We start from the raw sequence: 16,754 nt of genomic DNA on the forward strand, positions 1-16,754 counted from the left end.
ACTTATGTTTCGATTTCTAGTCATGCCTTCCAACTTAGCTGGTCATGTATTAATTTGTCATGGTGAATTGGATTCTTTTCCATTCATCTATTATGTTATTTTGCACGATAAATCATCCTATGATGTACTCAGATGTGTATCCAACAAAATAGCAACTGCAGGCTTTTTTTTTTTTTTTTTTTTTTTTTTTTTTTTTTTTTTTTTTAAGATGGTCATCAACACTCGACAAAGGGCTAAATTTGAACATAATTTCTTACAAATCTTCTGCAGCCACCATGAGGAAATGGCTCTTTTTATTTGCGCCTCACCAGTGTCTATTTTTGTTGATCCATGGTGCCCAAAGGAGACTCCGTGGCGTTGTCCATGGCAGAGCCGCCCCAGCACGCCTTCCGCATGTTCTCTCTTTAGATTCACCAGAAAAGAGAACGAGAAATAAAACCTTTCAAGATTATGAGAGAAACAATCGTGGTCTGAAGCTTTAGATATCTCGCCAAAAAATCACAATAAATGGATGCCTATGCGTACACAGCGCCATCTGTATCTAAATAAGATAAGATTCAGAACTAAGCTATGGATTTTTTGGGCGACATCCAAGAATAATGAAGAAAATTAAAGGTATTTTGATCAAAAAAAGAAAATTAAAGGTATCTAATTATGAGATCCCACCATAAAAGGAGGTCGTGGTTCATGAACTAATTCCAAGCTGATCATAATCATGAAATAATACCACACAAGGATAGGTTCTAGAAAGCTCATGGCATCTGACAGTATCAAATCCATTAAATTCTACTATATATATAAGAAGGCTGCAATTAATTCATTAAAATAACTTTTAAAAAATGAATTCATGAGTACATCTATCACTTTTATCTTAAAGTAAAAACTTTTTGACAGGACCAAAATCTACTCCACTTAAACATTCTATTGATTTCTAAGAACATTTCCATCCATGATCCATCATATATATACTGCTCGATCCTTAATTCCTTGGTCTCTTGCAGTGCATGTGTTAAAAACTCGCATACATGCAACTTAGAAAAACCTTGTTGACTTTATACTAAACTTGCAATTTAAGGGCTTATTAAATATGTAATAGAAAAACTTAGTTAGGGCTTCAATAGTTTCTATCAACGATTCAACATGCTCTCTGCTAACTTTTATACGAAGCTTGTCATGAGGTGCTTTTCTGAGGTGTAACTTTATATGAAGCTTGTAACCTACCGCTAAGTAATTTGTGACTCAACTACAGATCATTTTTACTCGACATACTCCCCCTTCAAGTTTGTACCACCTCATAGCCATATAAATGATTTAACTCTCAACTATTGGAAACTAAAAAAATAGTCTCTTCATCGGTCACATCTCTCCATGACATATTTCACACCAAGTAGGCAGGACTTACCCATTCATAAAGCTTGTATTTGGCAACTCAAAAGTAAATCAAGAATCAATTAGGCGAGCATATTTCCAAAGATAAGTCGGCGAATAAATTGCCGACTTTGCATTTCCCGAAGACTCCGGAATCCTTCCCGTCTTTCAACCTTCTGAAGAGCGAGCACGTGTCCAAACGGCTCCCTTCTGAAATATTGCCGCGTCTAACTCCTCCACCGACACGTGCCGTCGTTCGCCACACGTGGCGAGGCCGACTTCCTCCCGAGCGCGCTTCCTCAGCGACATCTCCCGTCAGCGACCACCCTTTCCTCCTCTCTGCTCCTCCTCTTCTTCTCTCTTCCATCTCTCTCTTATTCCATTACATTCTTGAGGCCCTCCTCATCCTTGTTTCTTTCGTCTTCTTCCATTAATCCAAAGGAATTCAGGCTTCACTTCTCTGCCATCGGAGAGGAAATATGAGCAGCAACAGTAACTTGGAGACGATGACGCTGCTGGACGAGATCCGGAGCCTGGAGAAGGGATGGCTCTTCGACTTGGGCCACCCCCTCCTCAACCGCATCGCCGAGAGCTTCGTCAAGGCCGCAGGGGTATTCCCGTCTTTTTACCGTTTCCATTTCATTCCCCTCTCCCGTCTCGCTCGCATCGGAAACGTGACAACGTCGGTCCAGAACTGACTTTGATGACGGTTTTGCCCTTCCAGATCGGCGCGATCCAGGCGGTCTCGCGCGAGGCGTACCTCACCGCGGTGGAAGGTACGTTGCTTACTCGCGCCGATTAGTATCCGAATCGAGCACCCCTCGATGCGATGTCTTCTTGCGTTTTGGTTTCAGGTGCCGGCGCGGATCCTGCTGCGATGCCGGATCTGACGAGCAGCAAGAAGCATAGGTTTTCCGATCTGGGAGGTAATTTTAGAGGGAGAGAATAAGAGAGGAGTGCTGTTTGTTATTAGGGCATGGTATTGAGAGATTTAATTTTGCTGATACTGGTCTCGCTTTGCAGGAGAGAACTGCAAGAAGTCACTTGAAGCAATGGTGAGAGGATGGAGGATTAGTGATCCCTTTTTTTATTAAAAAATCTTATCAGTTATCTTTCTCAGAATATCTACTTTTAATAATATGGACTAGTGCTTGTAAAATGAGATTCTTAGATAAATTTCATTGATATTTTTGTTGTCAGAGTCTTATTGTACGTGTGGTTTCAGGTAAAGAGCACCGGGAAAGAGTCATTCCAATGGGGTAAGAAGTAGTTAATTGGTATGGTTGTTGTGGATCTACAATTGTTATTCACCAGTGAAGCTAGGAGTTTATTGCAGGAATGGCTGCTGGCATGTATTCCGGTCTAACTTATGGCTTGAGGGAAGCTCGAGGATCTCATGATTGGGTTAGTTTCCAAGCTTCCATTTGCTTATTGCTGTTCATTTTTGGGCCCAAAATTCCCTTCTATGCTCAAATCTTGGAGTTTTCATGAATCTAGAATGGCTAGGGAGCACGATTCGCTGCTTAATGAGACTCTTTGCATGTCCGATAAAATTATATATATATAGTCCACTAAATATCTGCATGAGAAAGGACACAGGAGAGTGGTCCAGTACGTAGTTGGATAACTTTCTTGAAATCTAGTTTGAGGAGACGATGGTCTTCTGTAATGCAAGCCTGTTCAGTTTTGATTAAGATTATGCTTACATAGCTGCATGATAATTAATTAGTTTAAATAAGCCAAGAATAGTAACCTGACATCCAAATCTCGATTCTAGTTGTCAGCTTTGAGTGGGTAGTTTGCAAACCACCAGAAATCATAATCTAACAGGCTGAAAGTTTAGGGTCATTCATGTGTGAGGACTTGAGGATACTAGTTGCCACTCCTCGGAGATTGCCGCTGCTCTTGTTTCCTAGAGGCTGGGCATGAGATTTATTTGTTTCCTAAAGACTGGGATTTGAGACTTCTCAGTGTATCTTATGCTGCATAGTTTGATGGTGCAATTGCCATGTGTTTGCTGCTCTTTGCAGAAGAATAGTGCAGTTGCCGGAGCAGTCACTGGAGCTGCATTGGCTCTGACCTCTGAGAACACTTCTCATGAGCAAATTGTTCAGTTTGCAGTCACCGGGGCTGCACTTTCCACCGCTGCAAATCTACTTAGTGGCATATTCTAAAGCTGGCAATGAAGTTATCTGGATTTAGTCCCGATGTTGCAGGGTCCGGAATTCGCTCCAATCAAGGCTTGATGATGTTTTGTGGGGGAACATGGTGGTGGAGTTTTTTCTTTCTTCTTTTTGTTTGAGTAGGAGCATGGTGTACTTCTCTTTTTTTCCACTTGCAGTGTTCATAAATCAGGTGACTGGAATTTGTTTAATTCTTGTTCTCTTCGGTTGTAATGGGAGCTCGGATCGATTTAACTCTTCCACCACCCAAAAGCCATATCTGTTCTATTTATAATGCTCTAGTCCTGGCTAGAGAACATCCTCCGTGCTCAAGCTTTCAAACCATGTTTTGTTGCTCTCGCAGCAACGGAGAATGGTGGCAGAAATGATGCACAAAGGGAAAACCGCATCACTCTTGGCGGTCGAATTCTAAACCTAGTGTCAGCTCTTCTTAATTTCTGACCAAATTCTAAATTATGTTCCTAATTAAACTGAGTAAATCCCAAGTACTATAATATTTTTGTAAATCTCAGTTGTAGGGGATGAGGCTGAATGCATCAAATTGGAAGCATAGGGTTCTTCTGGAGATGCTTGGTTGTATGATGTACATGTGAAGGGCAAACAATAATGGTTTCAACTTTTTCACCCTGAATAGAATGCATAGAAGGATCAGTAAGGTGCCCAAGGTGTCGAACTTTACTAGTTATTATCTAATGTATTTCAGAGAGAGCTCTACTCAAGTAAAAGTGGGAAGTTTGGACCTGAAATTAGGATCCTTAGATCTGTTGGGAGCTTCCAATGTGGATGCAGCGCACCTCGCTGGTTTGGAGTGGTTGAGTAGGGCTATGAATGAAGTCCAGTGGCTCTCATGATTCTGCCATGCGTTACCGATCCACATCCGCGTGCAAAACTCCAGCATTCGATCAGAATCGCACCAGCCATTGTGACCTACATAATTCACAGGCAAATGCAGATGATGGCAGCCACTGGATGAACATCCGATCACCCTGGGGTAATTCCTTCCAATGTGGATATTAATCTGGTAGTGGAATAACGATCTTTCAATGACCCTTAATATATATTGCTTAGCAGCCCTGCAAGAACTCCACTCTGTCATATGTGAAGGACTCCGATCACTGCAGAGGCACAGAAAATCAGACCCAAAAAAAGACCATGCATGCTTGTCTAGAAGAGGTCTGTGTTCGATCTGGTCTTAGAGATCTCTCGAGGGATACATATTGGTCCAAGTTGCACCATATCTAAGAGTGGTACTCTCACAGTCATTCTTTAAAAGATGACACCTTTTCGACGTATAAATTACTAGGAACTTTCAAGTTCTACAGTAGGCAAGGACATTCCTTCAAAAGTTAGGCTAAACAGCAAAAGCAACAACAGCAACATTCAGAAAGGATAAGGCAGAACATCACTTTCACCAGGTAAATGAAACAGCCGTGGAATTCAAACGGAGTCAAACCGGAAGGGCACCCACCATATCACAAACAGATCACTTAAATCACACACCTGGAAACCAAACTTAGAAATAGCATACTTCAGCAAGCACCCCCATGCAACCCGCAACAAATTCTCATCGCTGTCCCTGCCAATTTATTAAAATTGAAGCCTATGATCAAGGGTGAGTTGGAACATGGTAGTAGGATGTTATGGAGAAGACGGTCTGTATGATGGTGAGAACCAGCAGAGCAATGGCGGCCAGCAGCGAGATGATGGACCATGGGTTGCTGAAGTACTCGCGCACCAGCTTTGCCCGCCACTTGTTCAACTTGGATCCGCAGTGCGCGTTCACCTGCTTGAAGAGCTCAGCGTAGATGTTGCTATCCGCCGTGAACGTGACATGCGTCATCAGCCGGTTGAAGAGCAGCGCGACGTCCTCGTCGCTCCCCAGCTTGTTTTCGACGATCCCCCGGCTGTGGAGGATGGCTACGTCCCTTGGCGTGTTAATCAAGTCATCCATCAGCACTGCATAAGATGTGAAATAGCTACATGCATCCGGGCAGCACTGCTCGAAGGCGATGAGGTTACGGAGCAAGGGGTTCAACGAGTTGCCGACTGATAGCAATGGAATTTGGAGTACAGGATTGCTGAATGTCACGTCCAAGAAACTGTCGCTCTCCTTCATCTCAAACCGGACCCCTGCCTCCCTGAGCTCTGATGCACATGGGATCGTTCTCGGGGTCCGTTCCTCGGTGAAATGAATGTCGGAAGGGGTTCGTCGTTGAGGCATAAATTTTAAGAAAAATTTAACCAAGGGATGATCAGAAGTGGAGGCCGGGGGTCTTGGAGGTGTAAGGACGCATGAATGAAATAAATGGAACAAATGCAGCAAATGATGGGGTGGAGAGGGATATATAGGTCGTGAAATTACCCTTCCGTGTGTGATGTAATTGAGTGCTAGCTCCATGAGTGAGGGAGTTTCTTGCCGGGAACTCTGCACGACATCGAAGATAGCCTTGAGGATGATGAATGGAATCTGGTTCTCGAGCATTAGCAAGTCATGCCTTATGAGGGGTGACATCCAGCTCACGACATAGATAGGATCGCCAGCTTGCCTCCTCTTCTGTTTACTTTCTTCAGGTTGGTTCCTTTGTATCAAGAATTGGATGATGAAGCAGCCGTCGAGCAGCATCATTTCCACAAACTCTTTGCTCCCGAGTTCAATTATCTCAGAGTAGCACCTTCTTGCTTCTTTCTCCAGCTTCTTGATCTTTTCGACACACTTCGTGATATTGGCTTCAAGGTTGGAGCCGAGTAGTTCGCGGAGGTACCTCATTTTGTGCACCTCCATGGCTTGGAGTTTCTGATCGCCACGGTGGTATGGGCCGATTGATAAAATTTTGGGCTCGTAGGCATTTGTGTCGCCCTTCCGGATGTTGAGGGGGACCCGGTGGATTGTGCGGGGGCCATCTTTCCATGATCCACTGTCTTGCAGAGAGCAGACTTTTTGTGCCGTTGAGTTTACCAGCTGCAAATCAATATATATCGAGCGGTCGTCAGTTTTTTCTGCCATCTTTGTTTGTGCTCGAAGATGATAGTGTCTGCCTCAGGATATGGAAGAAAAATATAAGCGCGAGGATGCTGAGAATGGAAGGAAAGCATAAAGAAGGAAGTTACTGTGTTTCTGTTTTTGGTTGCAGGAAGAATTCATTTAGAGTAAATGCGAGCAGTGGACATGATAAAGCTTCCTTCTTTATGTTCTTTAAGGTCTTTATGTTCTTTAAGCTTCCTTCTTTATGTTCTTTAAGCTTCCTCTATTTTGTTCGGACCGGACCGTGATTGCATCAATGTTGGTGCGTTGATTGGGGCTTTTCCACGAACACTCAGGACCAGCACAAATGGGTGACCGAAGCTTCAGGGCGACGGAGGCAGAGGGGACGGCAGGCACGATCAGCCAAGGGACCGCCTAGTAGCGAGGATCAACCGCTTCCGAGAGTGACCGAGACCACTCCATTGTGGTCGATAGTGGCACAGGCTCCACCTCGACGGTCAGCGTGGACCAACCACTGGATTTCGAAGGAGAAGCTCAAGATCCTCCAACGCCACTTCACAGAAGTGCTGGAGCTACCTTCGGAATGGGTGGAGAAGTCTAGGAGGGCATGGGCGACGTCGGTGGTGATCGTCCACTGTCTAGGACGGTGAGTACCGGCCAATCGAAGGTGGAGAGGGCAGACGGGGACCGCCGGCCAGTCTTCGGTCCATGGCTAGCCACCAACTGCATACGACAGTCAAGGGGTACCGGTGCTGAGGGCAGGCTGAGGAAGATGACCATTCCCACCCCCGAGTCAGCCTCGGGGCCGACCTCCTCCCAATTGGGGCCGAGTTCCCGCAGGAATAGGTCGAGCTCGCCCAAGTTGCCACCGGAGTCTGATGGATGGCAGAAGTCAAAGAAGATTGCTCGAAGGAGATCGCCGGACAAGGAGATCCTGGTCGGCGACTCGGAGACCTCTATGGACGAGGTGAGTTAGCTCCACCCTGATGCTGAGTCTAGTCCAAGTCACCGGAGTATGGGCCGTAGTGCGGGCTGAGCCTAAGTTGAATTAGTGCCGAGTCGAGGAGAGCCAGGCCGACATCATCATGGCGGAGGCTGGGTCCGGATTCGGCCCATTGAAGCAGACCTGAAGCCCACCTAAGAGTTGAGTTGACAGCAGGTCGGTGGAGCTTGGGCTGGGCATCCAGCGGCCCATGTCCCCTATTCCAGGCGAGAGAAATTGGGCTCTCAAGGGCGATCGCGATCGCCATCGGAGCAGAAGCCCCCCTTCCTCATCTCCAGCAGCTAGCAGCTGGACCTTTGAGGTCAAAGCGGCGGGCAGCAGCGAGGCCAAGAAAGGCGGGGCTAACGGCTCTCCCCCACGGCCACCAGAGGTTGGTCCAGCGGTGGAGCTCGAGGGACGGCGATCAACTCCGGCCGGTGAAGCCCCTAGTGCCAGTATGGAGGGGATGACAACTCCCATTTTGTGCCGAAAAGCGGTGGTCGGGGAGGCTCCTGCTTGGGATGAAGTTGGATGTCAGGGCAACTTTAGTGGTTCGGGAGAGCAAGTCAGGCATAGTGCCCTCCAGGGATGGATTGAACCTAGGTTGACCCACTCACGGGCACGCAATCCAGTAGTTAAAGCGGCCCCTACAGGGGCTAGACCGAAGACATGGGTCGGAGGAAGAAGAGTTTGAGGATATGGTGGGGGCGGGCCTGAGGGAGAGGGCCAACCCCTCCTAACATGTTGAATGAAGATGCTACTATGGAATTGTCAGGGGTGGGTGGGTTGGGGGGGGGGGGGGGGAGGGGGGCAGAAAGTCCTCTTTTAGCCTAGCCTTTTGCAGACTAGTGCACCTACATGGCCCAGAGGTGTGTGCTATTTCAAACCCGACCGTCGGAAGGTAGCCTTCAGCGCGCAAGGCGAGCCATACCTAGATCTTAGGGGTTTTAGGCAGTGGAGTCTCAAGAGTTGTGGGGCGGAATTATTGTGACTTTGAGACTAAGGAGTTGTAATTTTGACATTTTACATAAGTGTAACCAACATGTTATTATGGTAATTTTAGAAGGAAGTGAGCCTCCATGGGTCCTATCTACTATCTACGCAAGTACTAACTGTAGAGAGAGGAGGGTGCTATGGAGTGAGGTAGCCAATTTGATTTAGCAAGGATATCCAATGGTGGTCGCAAGGGATTTCAACTGTATTGAAGGACCAAAGGAGAAGTGTGGGGGGAAATTAAGGCCTTTACTAATAAGATTGAAGTTAGAAAATTTTAGAATTTCATCATGGCCAATGACTTGGTTGATCTTGGGTTCACTAGGCCGAGATTTATCTGGTGCAACAACAGGTCAGGCTAAGGGAGAGTGTACGAGAGGATTGACAGAGCATTTGCCATAGCCAGCTGGATTTAGAGGTGCTTGGACTATCAAGTAAGTTATCTGCCCTGGATAGCACCAGACCACTGCCCTGTCCTGCTTAGTACCTCAACTCTTACCCCTTACTATAATCCATTTCGATTTGAGAAGATATGGTTATCTTATCCTACGTCGTGAGATGTTGTGCCGGAGTCATGGCGGATGTTAATGCTGAGGAATGTAATGTATAGTGTGACTCGCAAACTGGAGATGACCAAACACCAATTATGTAGATGGAATCAAGAAGAGGTTGGGAATATATTCAGAAGGGAGATCGGAACACTGGATTCTTCCACTAGTCAACGACCATCAGGAGATAGAGAAACATAATCAGCAACATCAAGGATAGCAGTGGACAGATGATAGAAGACTATAAAACTATCAGAAAGGTGTTAGAACAATTTTTTAGATCCACATGGATGGACCAGTTGGGCAGTGGGGGGCTGCCTAATGAGCCTGCACCATTGATAAGAATCATGGAGGAGGAGAATGGATCATTGATGAGAAAAGCACTGCAAAAGATTCAAACTCGGATGAAGGACCTGTGGTTGTCAGATACTATGATGGTGAGAAAAGATGAGCATGGTCATATAATTCAACAATAACCTTTTATATTTTATGTTCAGGTTGGGTCTAGTTGAGTAAGTCTAAATTTTTGAGTTAGCTCGGGCATGATCCCACTTTATCTACAGATTGGAGATGTAAATATGAACGGTCTTACTTCATCAAAAAAAAAAAAAAAAAAGCCAAAATTTTTTTACCCGGGCCAGACCACAATCGGACCAGGAGGGCTTAATTACATGGGTTCTACAATTAATGTATCTTTTCTGCTCCCACCTACTAAAATTAGTTGAGCCAAATTTTGATAGGTAACATTGTGATCTATAAACTAGAAAATGTGACCATTCATATGCACCGAGATCATTATTTTTCCCTCCTTCTAAAAGCTCTGTAAGTCTTCGATTCCAAAATCTCTGAAAATTTTATACATAATTTATAATTAGTTTTTAGACTTTTTTGAAAATAAAAACAAGGAGCAAGAAACGGGAGCCCGTCGCGAACTCAACGGTCGAAGCCGGCAATAGCATCACAGCACTTGCTTACGCATGCACTCTCACAGTCTCCAACGCTACGAAACTGAGACTTGACCATCATCGTTTTGGACGTTTCTCACCTCCACCCACCGCCCCCCTCTTGACCGTAAACAGTGCCCAAAGTGACAGTTTTACTCTCTTCCAGGGTGAATTTCCCGAGACGAGGCCATCTCTATTTATGACGGAGTTCCCCCCAGCCTTCCATTCCCCACGCCTCCAAGGACTGAGCCAAAGAAAGACTCCACCGTAGACGCCCATCGAAGGAACAAGTCAGCGGTAGGGGAAGCTCAAAGGCTTGGCAGCTATGAGTACCATGAAGTTCTGCCGAGAATGGTGAGCTCCCACCAAGTAAAGGATTGTGACTTCTTTAGAGCATCCCATGGCTTTATTTTGATATTTCTTCTACTTGTCTTGGTGCAGCAACAATATACTTTACCCAAAGGAAGACAGGGAGCAGAAGATCCTCCTCTTTGCCTGCCGCAACTGTGACCATCAGGTCCTTCCCCTTTTAGACTGATCCCTTCTCTTCCAGTCTTGATGAGAGCTTATATGATCCAAGGCCCAATATTATTATTTCTAGCACTCGGTCCTCCGTTTTGTAGCTCAAATCAAACAAAGTTGTTGCATTTTTATTCTTGAGGTTCTGATTAGATATAACTAGGGCGACATGCCCTTGAATATATTACTCAAAACTGTCGGCAGGATCCAGGATTTGTGTCATTAGATTTGAGGGAGATTTTATGGTGTGCTACTGTTACAAGATGATTACTATGCTGGTTTGGCTTTAAAATGGGTGCCTTTGGCAAATGAAAGCTAAAATTTTGCTTCTAAGAAGATGGAGAGTCATTCTTTAATGGGCGATGCACTATGAGTGAATGCAAAGTGGTTATTGTGGCTGTGATGCCGAGGGTTTTGGACTTAATTGGGGGCTCGATTACACTCTTTGAGATGGAGGGTGAGAACGGGGCCAATTAGGTCTCATCCTTCCAAAGGTAGACAATTAGTCTTTTAGAGGAAAAGCCCTCATCCTTCTCTGAATGCTACTTATCTACTCTTTCTCTGAATGTACTCTTTGAGATGGAGGGTGAGATTGGGACCAATTAGGTCTCATCCTTCCAATGGTTCGCAATTAGTATTTTAGAGGAAAAACCCTTATCCCTCTCTGAATGCTACTTATCTTTCACTCTTCTTCGCCAAGGAAGAGAATTTGAAGAATTGCTGGTCCAAGTTTTAGTGGGAACTATGTGATCTTACTGGAGTTTAGGAGATTAGATTGTTTAGTTTCCAGAGAATAATGACTGGATATATTGTTCTTCAAATGTAAGAGTTTTCACTGAAGGAATAGGCTTCTTCTGGCCTCTGGAAGTGTCAAATTTAAGACTAGTGCCAGAATCCTTATAAATGTTGTTCGAGGTTGATTTAGATTTTATGCTTAAGCGAATTGGAATGTGAACCATTAGAGGACAAGCCACTTTTCTTGTAAAAGATATTTCTTAAGATTTCTTTTGCTATTTTGAGGAAAAAGACCAGGTTGAACCATGTGTATCCAATCCCCTTTCATCATTGTACCTTAGGTCTTCAGTGACATGCTTTTGAGGATTGAGTGATTCCGCTTCTTTAGCTAACTTTTTTTCTTAAATATGTTCTATAATATGCTTCCACTTGAATTGTTTTGTTGAATGGAGAATGTGAAATGATGCTCTTTGTTTATGACCTTTTAAGCAGGGAAAAACCAATCTTTCCTCATATAATTTTGTCATGCTTTTAACTGTGATATATGATACAAGAAAACCATTTCATGTGGCATCCATGCAGAGCATCTCTCAAGTATACTAATGCTACATTTGTGAAATTGCCGACATGATTTATCTCTTCAAAAGCAAAACTTGCACTGCATGATATAGTGTGTTTTTTTTGAGTATCCACTTTTTATTAAACAACTTCATCTGTCTTGTAACCAATTTCTTGTCTAAATATCTATAGGTATCGGGTATCTAAAGATCTGAAAATATGTGATTTATCCACTCATCATTAACCATTTATGCAATTCATGAAATCCTTTCTCTGCCAACCTGGACTTTTCTTTTTTTGGTGGGGGGGAGGCAGATTTGTTATAGGTGACGATAGATGAGTTCATTCATTTCTAATTAGCAAATAATGCTTTCTCGCACTGACCCCATGCAAGCTTTTATATTGCATGGCCACCTAGGAAACATCTCTACCTGCCTCCCCTCGATATGTTTGTAGCACCTTATCAGTGCTTGCACAGCATTTTTCTCTTCTTTTCATGTATTTCTGCTCTTTAATGTTTGAAAATCTTTTTGCTGTCAGGAGGTTGCTGACAACAACTGTGTCTATAGAAATGAGGTACATCACTCCATTGGGGAGCGCACCCAAGTTCTGCAAGATGTAGCAGCAGATCCAACTCTTCCCCGTACTAAATCTGTTCGATGTGCTGTGTGCAACCATCCAGAAGCTGTTTTCTTCCAGGTATATTCTTGTTCATGTATTTGGTATATGCTGTGATAGGATCAGATATTTAGACACCAGTAGGCACATGATGAATAGCTGATCTTTTTTATGCCAAATGAAAGACAGAAAGAAGCATGTGAAGCTAATTACCAGAGACTCTTATTCGAAAATATGAATTTACGTTTCCAAGAGTTGTAAACTTTGTTAGTTTCAAACTATTGCGACATGTGTGCTTCCACAAAGAATTACCAGAAAAAAACAGAAAGTGTATAGTGTAAGGTGCTCTGTATTTTATCAGGGTTTATTAGTGCCATTACTGTAGCTGCAATATGCATCCTGTTGTTACACAGAAACTTTGTGAACTCTATATAATCCAAGAAAGTTCATAGAATAGTAAGAAATAGAAGGTTAGCACAATATCTCTTCCAAATTATCTCAATATTTACTGGGTTGGTGCTTAATTTCTACATCTTCTGTATTCTACCTGATACATTTATGGCAGAGCATGAGCATCCATGGAGTTGAATATTTACATGCAGATTATCATGATATCTCTGATCAATTTACAGATTTTGTTCTGATGCTTCATTAGCAACTACTTTCATGAGAAAGTAAAAAATGCTGGTATAGACCAGCCTGTTGATTATTATATACAAGGAAAGTAGAAATTAAACCAACAAATCAAGGATCAATACTTTTTTTAGTAAGTGAAGGAGACATAGATGGTATTCTTCCTGATAACGATTAACAATTATTTTGCAAAATGCTAGTGTCGTGAAAAAATGAGAGAGAACTTCAGCATAAAGAACCTATCCAGGCCTATCCTTCAAATCTCGATTGTCCATCTACCAGAGTTTTTTCTGGTTAGTTAAAAAGCGTTTAGTCATCTTGAAGAAGAAGAACCATGAAGGTTGAGGATATCGCCCCTGGGCAAGTTTTCCGCACTTTTTTGAGTAAAGTTCTGAGGACAAGTTAAAAAGCGCAGAAGAAGCTTTTTCCCTGCATCCTTGTTCTTATTTAATTCTTTCACTTATATTTTTCCTAGAATAGCCTCTAGGCCAATGAGAATATTAAAATTTTGCTCACAGCACTTGTTGATAATTCTCAAAGACAATGAATGAAGCCCATTTACATTACCTTTAATCAATTAGCAGGGCTGTGCTATCTTGCATGTCATGTTAATGCCAAGTTTGTTCAAGAAGGGGCATGCTTCCTAGTTGTTGATATTTGCTCCTTAAAAACTTTTGATGTGTTAATTCTTATTTGTTGCTATTACCATCTTCATTGGCATTGTGTTAAGCTGGCTACAGAGCCTGTCAAATTCATTTACAGACACTCGAATTGGTGGGTGTAATGTTAAGAGAGCAACTAGAAAAGCCTTTGGACATCAGAGGAAGTTCTTTATATCTTATTCTGTTCTTTGATCAGTGATTAAGTGTTGCTGACTCCAAATAAATATTCATCATGAATCAAGTAAGAATAAGTCTAATAGAGGGTCAATAGAACATTCTCTCGACCACCATTAGTAGCAATATTTGTCAACTCTGGTATTGTAAGAATCTTACTCTGGTATTGTAAGAATCTTTGCCAAGCGGTAAATCTGTCACTGAACGAACAATGACCTAGTAGAATGGTTTTATTGTTTTTGCCAATATTATGCATGGTATGATTGTAAGCTTATTACTACTTCATGCATTCATTACTCGATGAATAAAGTGCAGCCTTTGTTTTGTTCTTGTGAGATTATCCATGAATTTTTATCATGCTTTTGTAAATGTCTTTCGTCTGAGATGCATTCATATTTAATCATAAAAATTTTGCAGGCTACCAGCAGGGGAGAGGAAGGTATGACGCTGTTCTTCGTCTGCTGCAACCCGAGCTGTGGCCATAGATGGAGAGATTGATGGAAGTCGGTTTTGCTCCCTTTCTATGAGAAACGAGAATGATGGTAGTGATGTTAGCTCTCCTCTTAGGAACTTGCTAATAAAATTCACAGGCATGTTTAAGGTATTGTTTTTTGAGTTAGCAGGAAATGATTTCAGTGCTGAGTGTTGAATGTCTTTTTTTTTTCCTCTCTTTTTCATGAATAGCGGGGCTTGGATGTTCTTTGAACATCATGAGCAAATCTTGCTTGGTGTGTCTTGCCTTCTTTTGGTGAGTTTGGTGTACGTTGCTGAATGCCAGTTTCTGATGCCATAAACGTACAGATGATAAGCGAAGGTAATTTGATAAAGAATTTGGAGATTTGTGCCCCTCACATTCACCATTACTCTTTTTGTCTGGAATGCCCCGTTAAGAATCTGATTTAAGCTATTTTACAAACATCAATTGGGCAGATGCTAGATGGAAACCTCAGAATAAAATATCCTGATGATCTACTAATGTCGAGCAGCAACAATATGTATAAATTGTGGAACTTCTTGAAGAGGTCAGACAATCTTTGAGAAGTTTAGAGAGTTTCCATTTAACTTGCCCGGTAGCTTCTTATGTCGAGGGACAAAGGGAGTTGTGGGGTTTTGAGGAAATGGAGGGATGCAATTGGTTGGAGGTGGACGCATTCCACTTTCACCCCTATATATCCTAAGGTGACAAAATCCTTACATCAAATGAAAATCCTGCCTGCAGCACATCATGTCCGCTCGCAGGGTAGATCACCTGCAAGCTACCATCCATCTAATAGGGAACGACAAGGACTAATGGAGTGTTCAGTTTTCAGAGAAAGAAATCAGGTGTTAAAGAGATTCATCCTGTTGGTTTGTTTCCCTCCATCCTCTTTTTATTTTTTCAGACGGCCAGCTTTATCTTACTATAAAAATTCTGAAGTGCAAAGTTGTCATATTGATTGCAGTAGGTCCAGTAGTGTATAGGAATGGCTTCTGAAAGGAAAAGTGCCATAATGCATTATTGACACACAAAAGCACAATTCGTTTTGCAAAACAAAATGCTCTGCTGACATGACAAACTAATGCTTTCACAACCAGATACCTGTGCGTTTCTAGTTTAAGTGCAAAATTGCAGAAGCAAAAGCTTCATTGAGAATTTTGAACAGAACTTTCTACAATTAGACAAGTATCTTGGATAGTGTTACAATGAACTGAATAAGCAAAAGACCCTGCAATGTTAAAGAAAATCTGTTAGATGTTAATATTGAAAGAAAAAAAGGCACTTCAATCAAGGTATGCTTCAAAATGGAAGAATAACAAAGAGTTCGGTTGTTGTTGGCCACGAGCAAGAGTTAGAGAAATTGGGTAGTGCCACCAATGCATATAAAGGTCTTTCATCAGACAGCTTGTAGATAGGTCACCTGATTCACATTCAAGTGTTTGTCTGATCAGTCCACGGGTCTCATTTGGCAGGTAAAGGACTGAATCAATTCATTGACCAGACTGAAGTGTGGGAATGTTACTCTAAAAGACAATTTGCTTACTCTTTACCCAAGGTTAGAGTCATAGACAAGTGAAGAAAAAACTTGAATAAAATTTGTCACCAAAATCACATAAAAGTTCTATATATAAGAAAAAATACGTAAACACATTTAATTAGGAACATGATCAAACAGCAGAATTCACCTAACAGTCAAATGTGTCTCCATTTTAGAACACACAAGTGTGCAGGCACATGCTGAGTCAGCAGGACCACAGCTCTGTTCGGAAATTAGAGTTAATTCAAGAATGATACTGTCTTTTTTAAATAAATGACAGGCCATCTTAATTGAGGAGATATATAACATTAATCACAAACTGCAACATTTAATTGCCTCAAATTTACACGTTTCAGAGGCCTCCTATCGGTATGGTACTAATAGAGCTGATGCCAGAATGTATGGCCAGCTATGAATTGAGAATTCGCAATGCTGATCAAGAAATTCACGTTTGATGATGCATGAAGCAAAATTTAACAGGTTTAATTGCTTGTAGTCCATACCAAATCAGACTGATGTATCTTGCTATTAAAAGCTGCCTATTTATCACAGGTAAGAACCTCTGTAAGCACTTAACTTTTCTGTTTTCAGGCATTGATCATATTAAAAAAAATATGAAATTTTATATTTTCAATTTTAAAAACCATAAATTAAATGCTCGTGGAGCTTCTTACCTATTAATGAACAGGTAAGAGAATGAACTGTTTTCCAGTATCTGGACAAACGGTTAATCATTAGGTATGCGCTTCCTACCACACATTTTGTGTATTATTCCTAGGGGATCTCTGTGGCCAAGTGTATTGATAAATATTATTTTGACACATCAGCATTCCAAAGGG

General features: G+C 42.4%; 3 protein-coding genes across 3 annotated transcripts; 2 read left to right on the plus strand and 1 right to left on the minus strand.

The window, feature by feature from the left end:
* The first annotated feature begins 1,690 nt into the window (after positions 1-1,690).
* LOC103700963 (outer envelope pore protein 16-2, chloroplastic-like) lies at positions 1,691-3,803 on the plus strand. Its single transcript, XM_008782871.4, has 7 exons — positions 1,691-1,979; positions 2,093-2,144; positions 2,223-2,294; positions 2,392-2,423; positions 2,594-2,627; positions 2,705-2,772; positions 3,399-3,803. Exons 1-7 carry the CDS (start codon positions 1,848-1,850, stop codon positions 3,540-3,542), a joined length of 534 nt encoding a protein of 177 aa, XP_008781093.1. The 5' UTR covers positions 1,691-1,847; the 3' UTR covers positions 3,543-3,803.
* A 1,354-nt stretch (positions 3,804-5,157) lies between these two features.
* LOC103701132 (UPF0481 protein At3g47200-like) lies at positions 5,158-6,555 on the minus strand. The gene has a single exon (XM_008783107.3). It carries the CDS (start codon positions 6,553-6,555, stop codon positions 5,158-5,160), a length of 1,398 nt encoding a protein of 465 aa, XP_008781329.2.
* A 3,601-nt stretch (positions 6,556-10,156) lies between these two features.
* LOC103700967 (DNA-directed RNA polymerases II, IV and V subunit 9A) lies at positions 10,157-14,751 on the plus strand. Its single transcript, XM_008782876.4, has 4 exons — positions 10,157-10,355; positions 10,443-10,518; positions 12,354-12,512; positions 14,318-14,751. The coding sequence occupies exons 1-4, from the start codon at positions 10,327-10,329 to the stop codon at positions 14,396-14,398; spliced, it is 345 nt and encodes a 114-aa protein (XP_008781098.1). The 5' UTR covers positions 10,157-10,326; the 3' UTR covers positions 14,399-14,751.
* Positions 14,752-16,754: the final 2,003 nt, after the last annotated feature.

Source organism: Phoenix dactylifera, chromosome 3, assembly GCF_009389715.1.
Source record: "Phoenix dactylifera cultivar Barhee BC4 chromosome 3, palm_55x_up_171113_PBpolish2nd_filt_p, whole genome shotgun sequence".
NCBI classification, from domain to species: domain Eukaryota; kingdom Viridiplantae; phylum Streptophyta; class Magnoliopsida; order Arecales; family Arecaceae; genus Phoenix; species Phoenix dactylifera.

Excerpts from the sequence above, each read along its gene's own strand:
- LOC103700967 (XM_008782876.4), top strand. The coding sequence starts at position 10,327 with ATGAGTACCATGAAGTTCTGCCGAGAATG. Across the intron at positions 10,356-10,442 it reads ATGAAGTTCTGCCGAGAATG|CAACAATATACTTTACCCAA; the intron begins GTGAGCTCCCAC and ends GTCTTGGTGCAG. Across the intron at positions 10,519-12,353 it reads GCCGCAACTGTGACCATCAG|GAGGTTGCTGACAACAACTG; the intron begins GTCCTTCCCCTT and ends TTTTGCTGTCAG.
- LOC103700963 (XM_008782871.4), top strand. The coding sequence starts at position 1,848 with ATGAGCAGCAACAGTAACTTGGAGACGATGACGCTGCTGGACGAGATC. Across the intron at positions 1,980-2,092 it reads GCTTCGTCAAGGCCGCAGGG|ATCGGCGCGATCCAGGCGGT; the intron begins GTATTCCCGTCT and ends TTGCCCTTCCAG. Across the intron at positions 2,295-2,391 it reads TAGGTTTTCCGATCTGGGAG|GAGAGAACTGCAAGAAGTCA; the intron begins GTAATTTTAGAG and ends CTCGCTTTGCAG.
- LOC103701132 (XM_008783107.3), bottom strand. The coding sequence starts at position 6,555 with ATGGCAGAAAAAACTGACGACCGCTCGATATATATTGATTTGCAGCTG.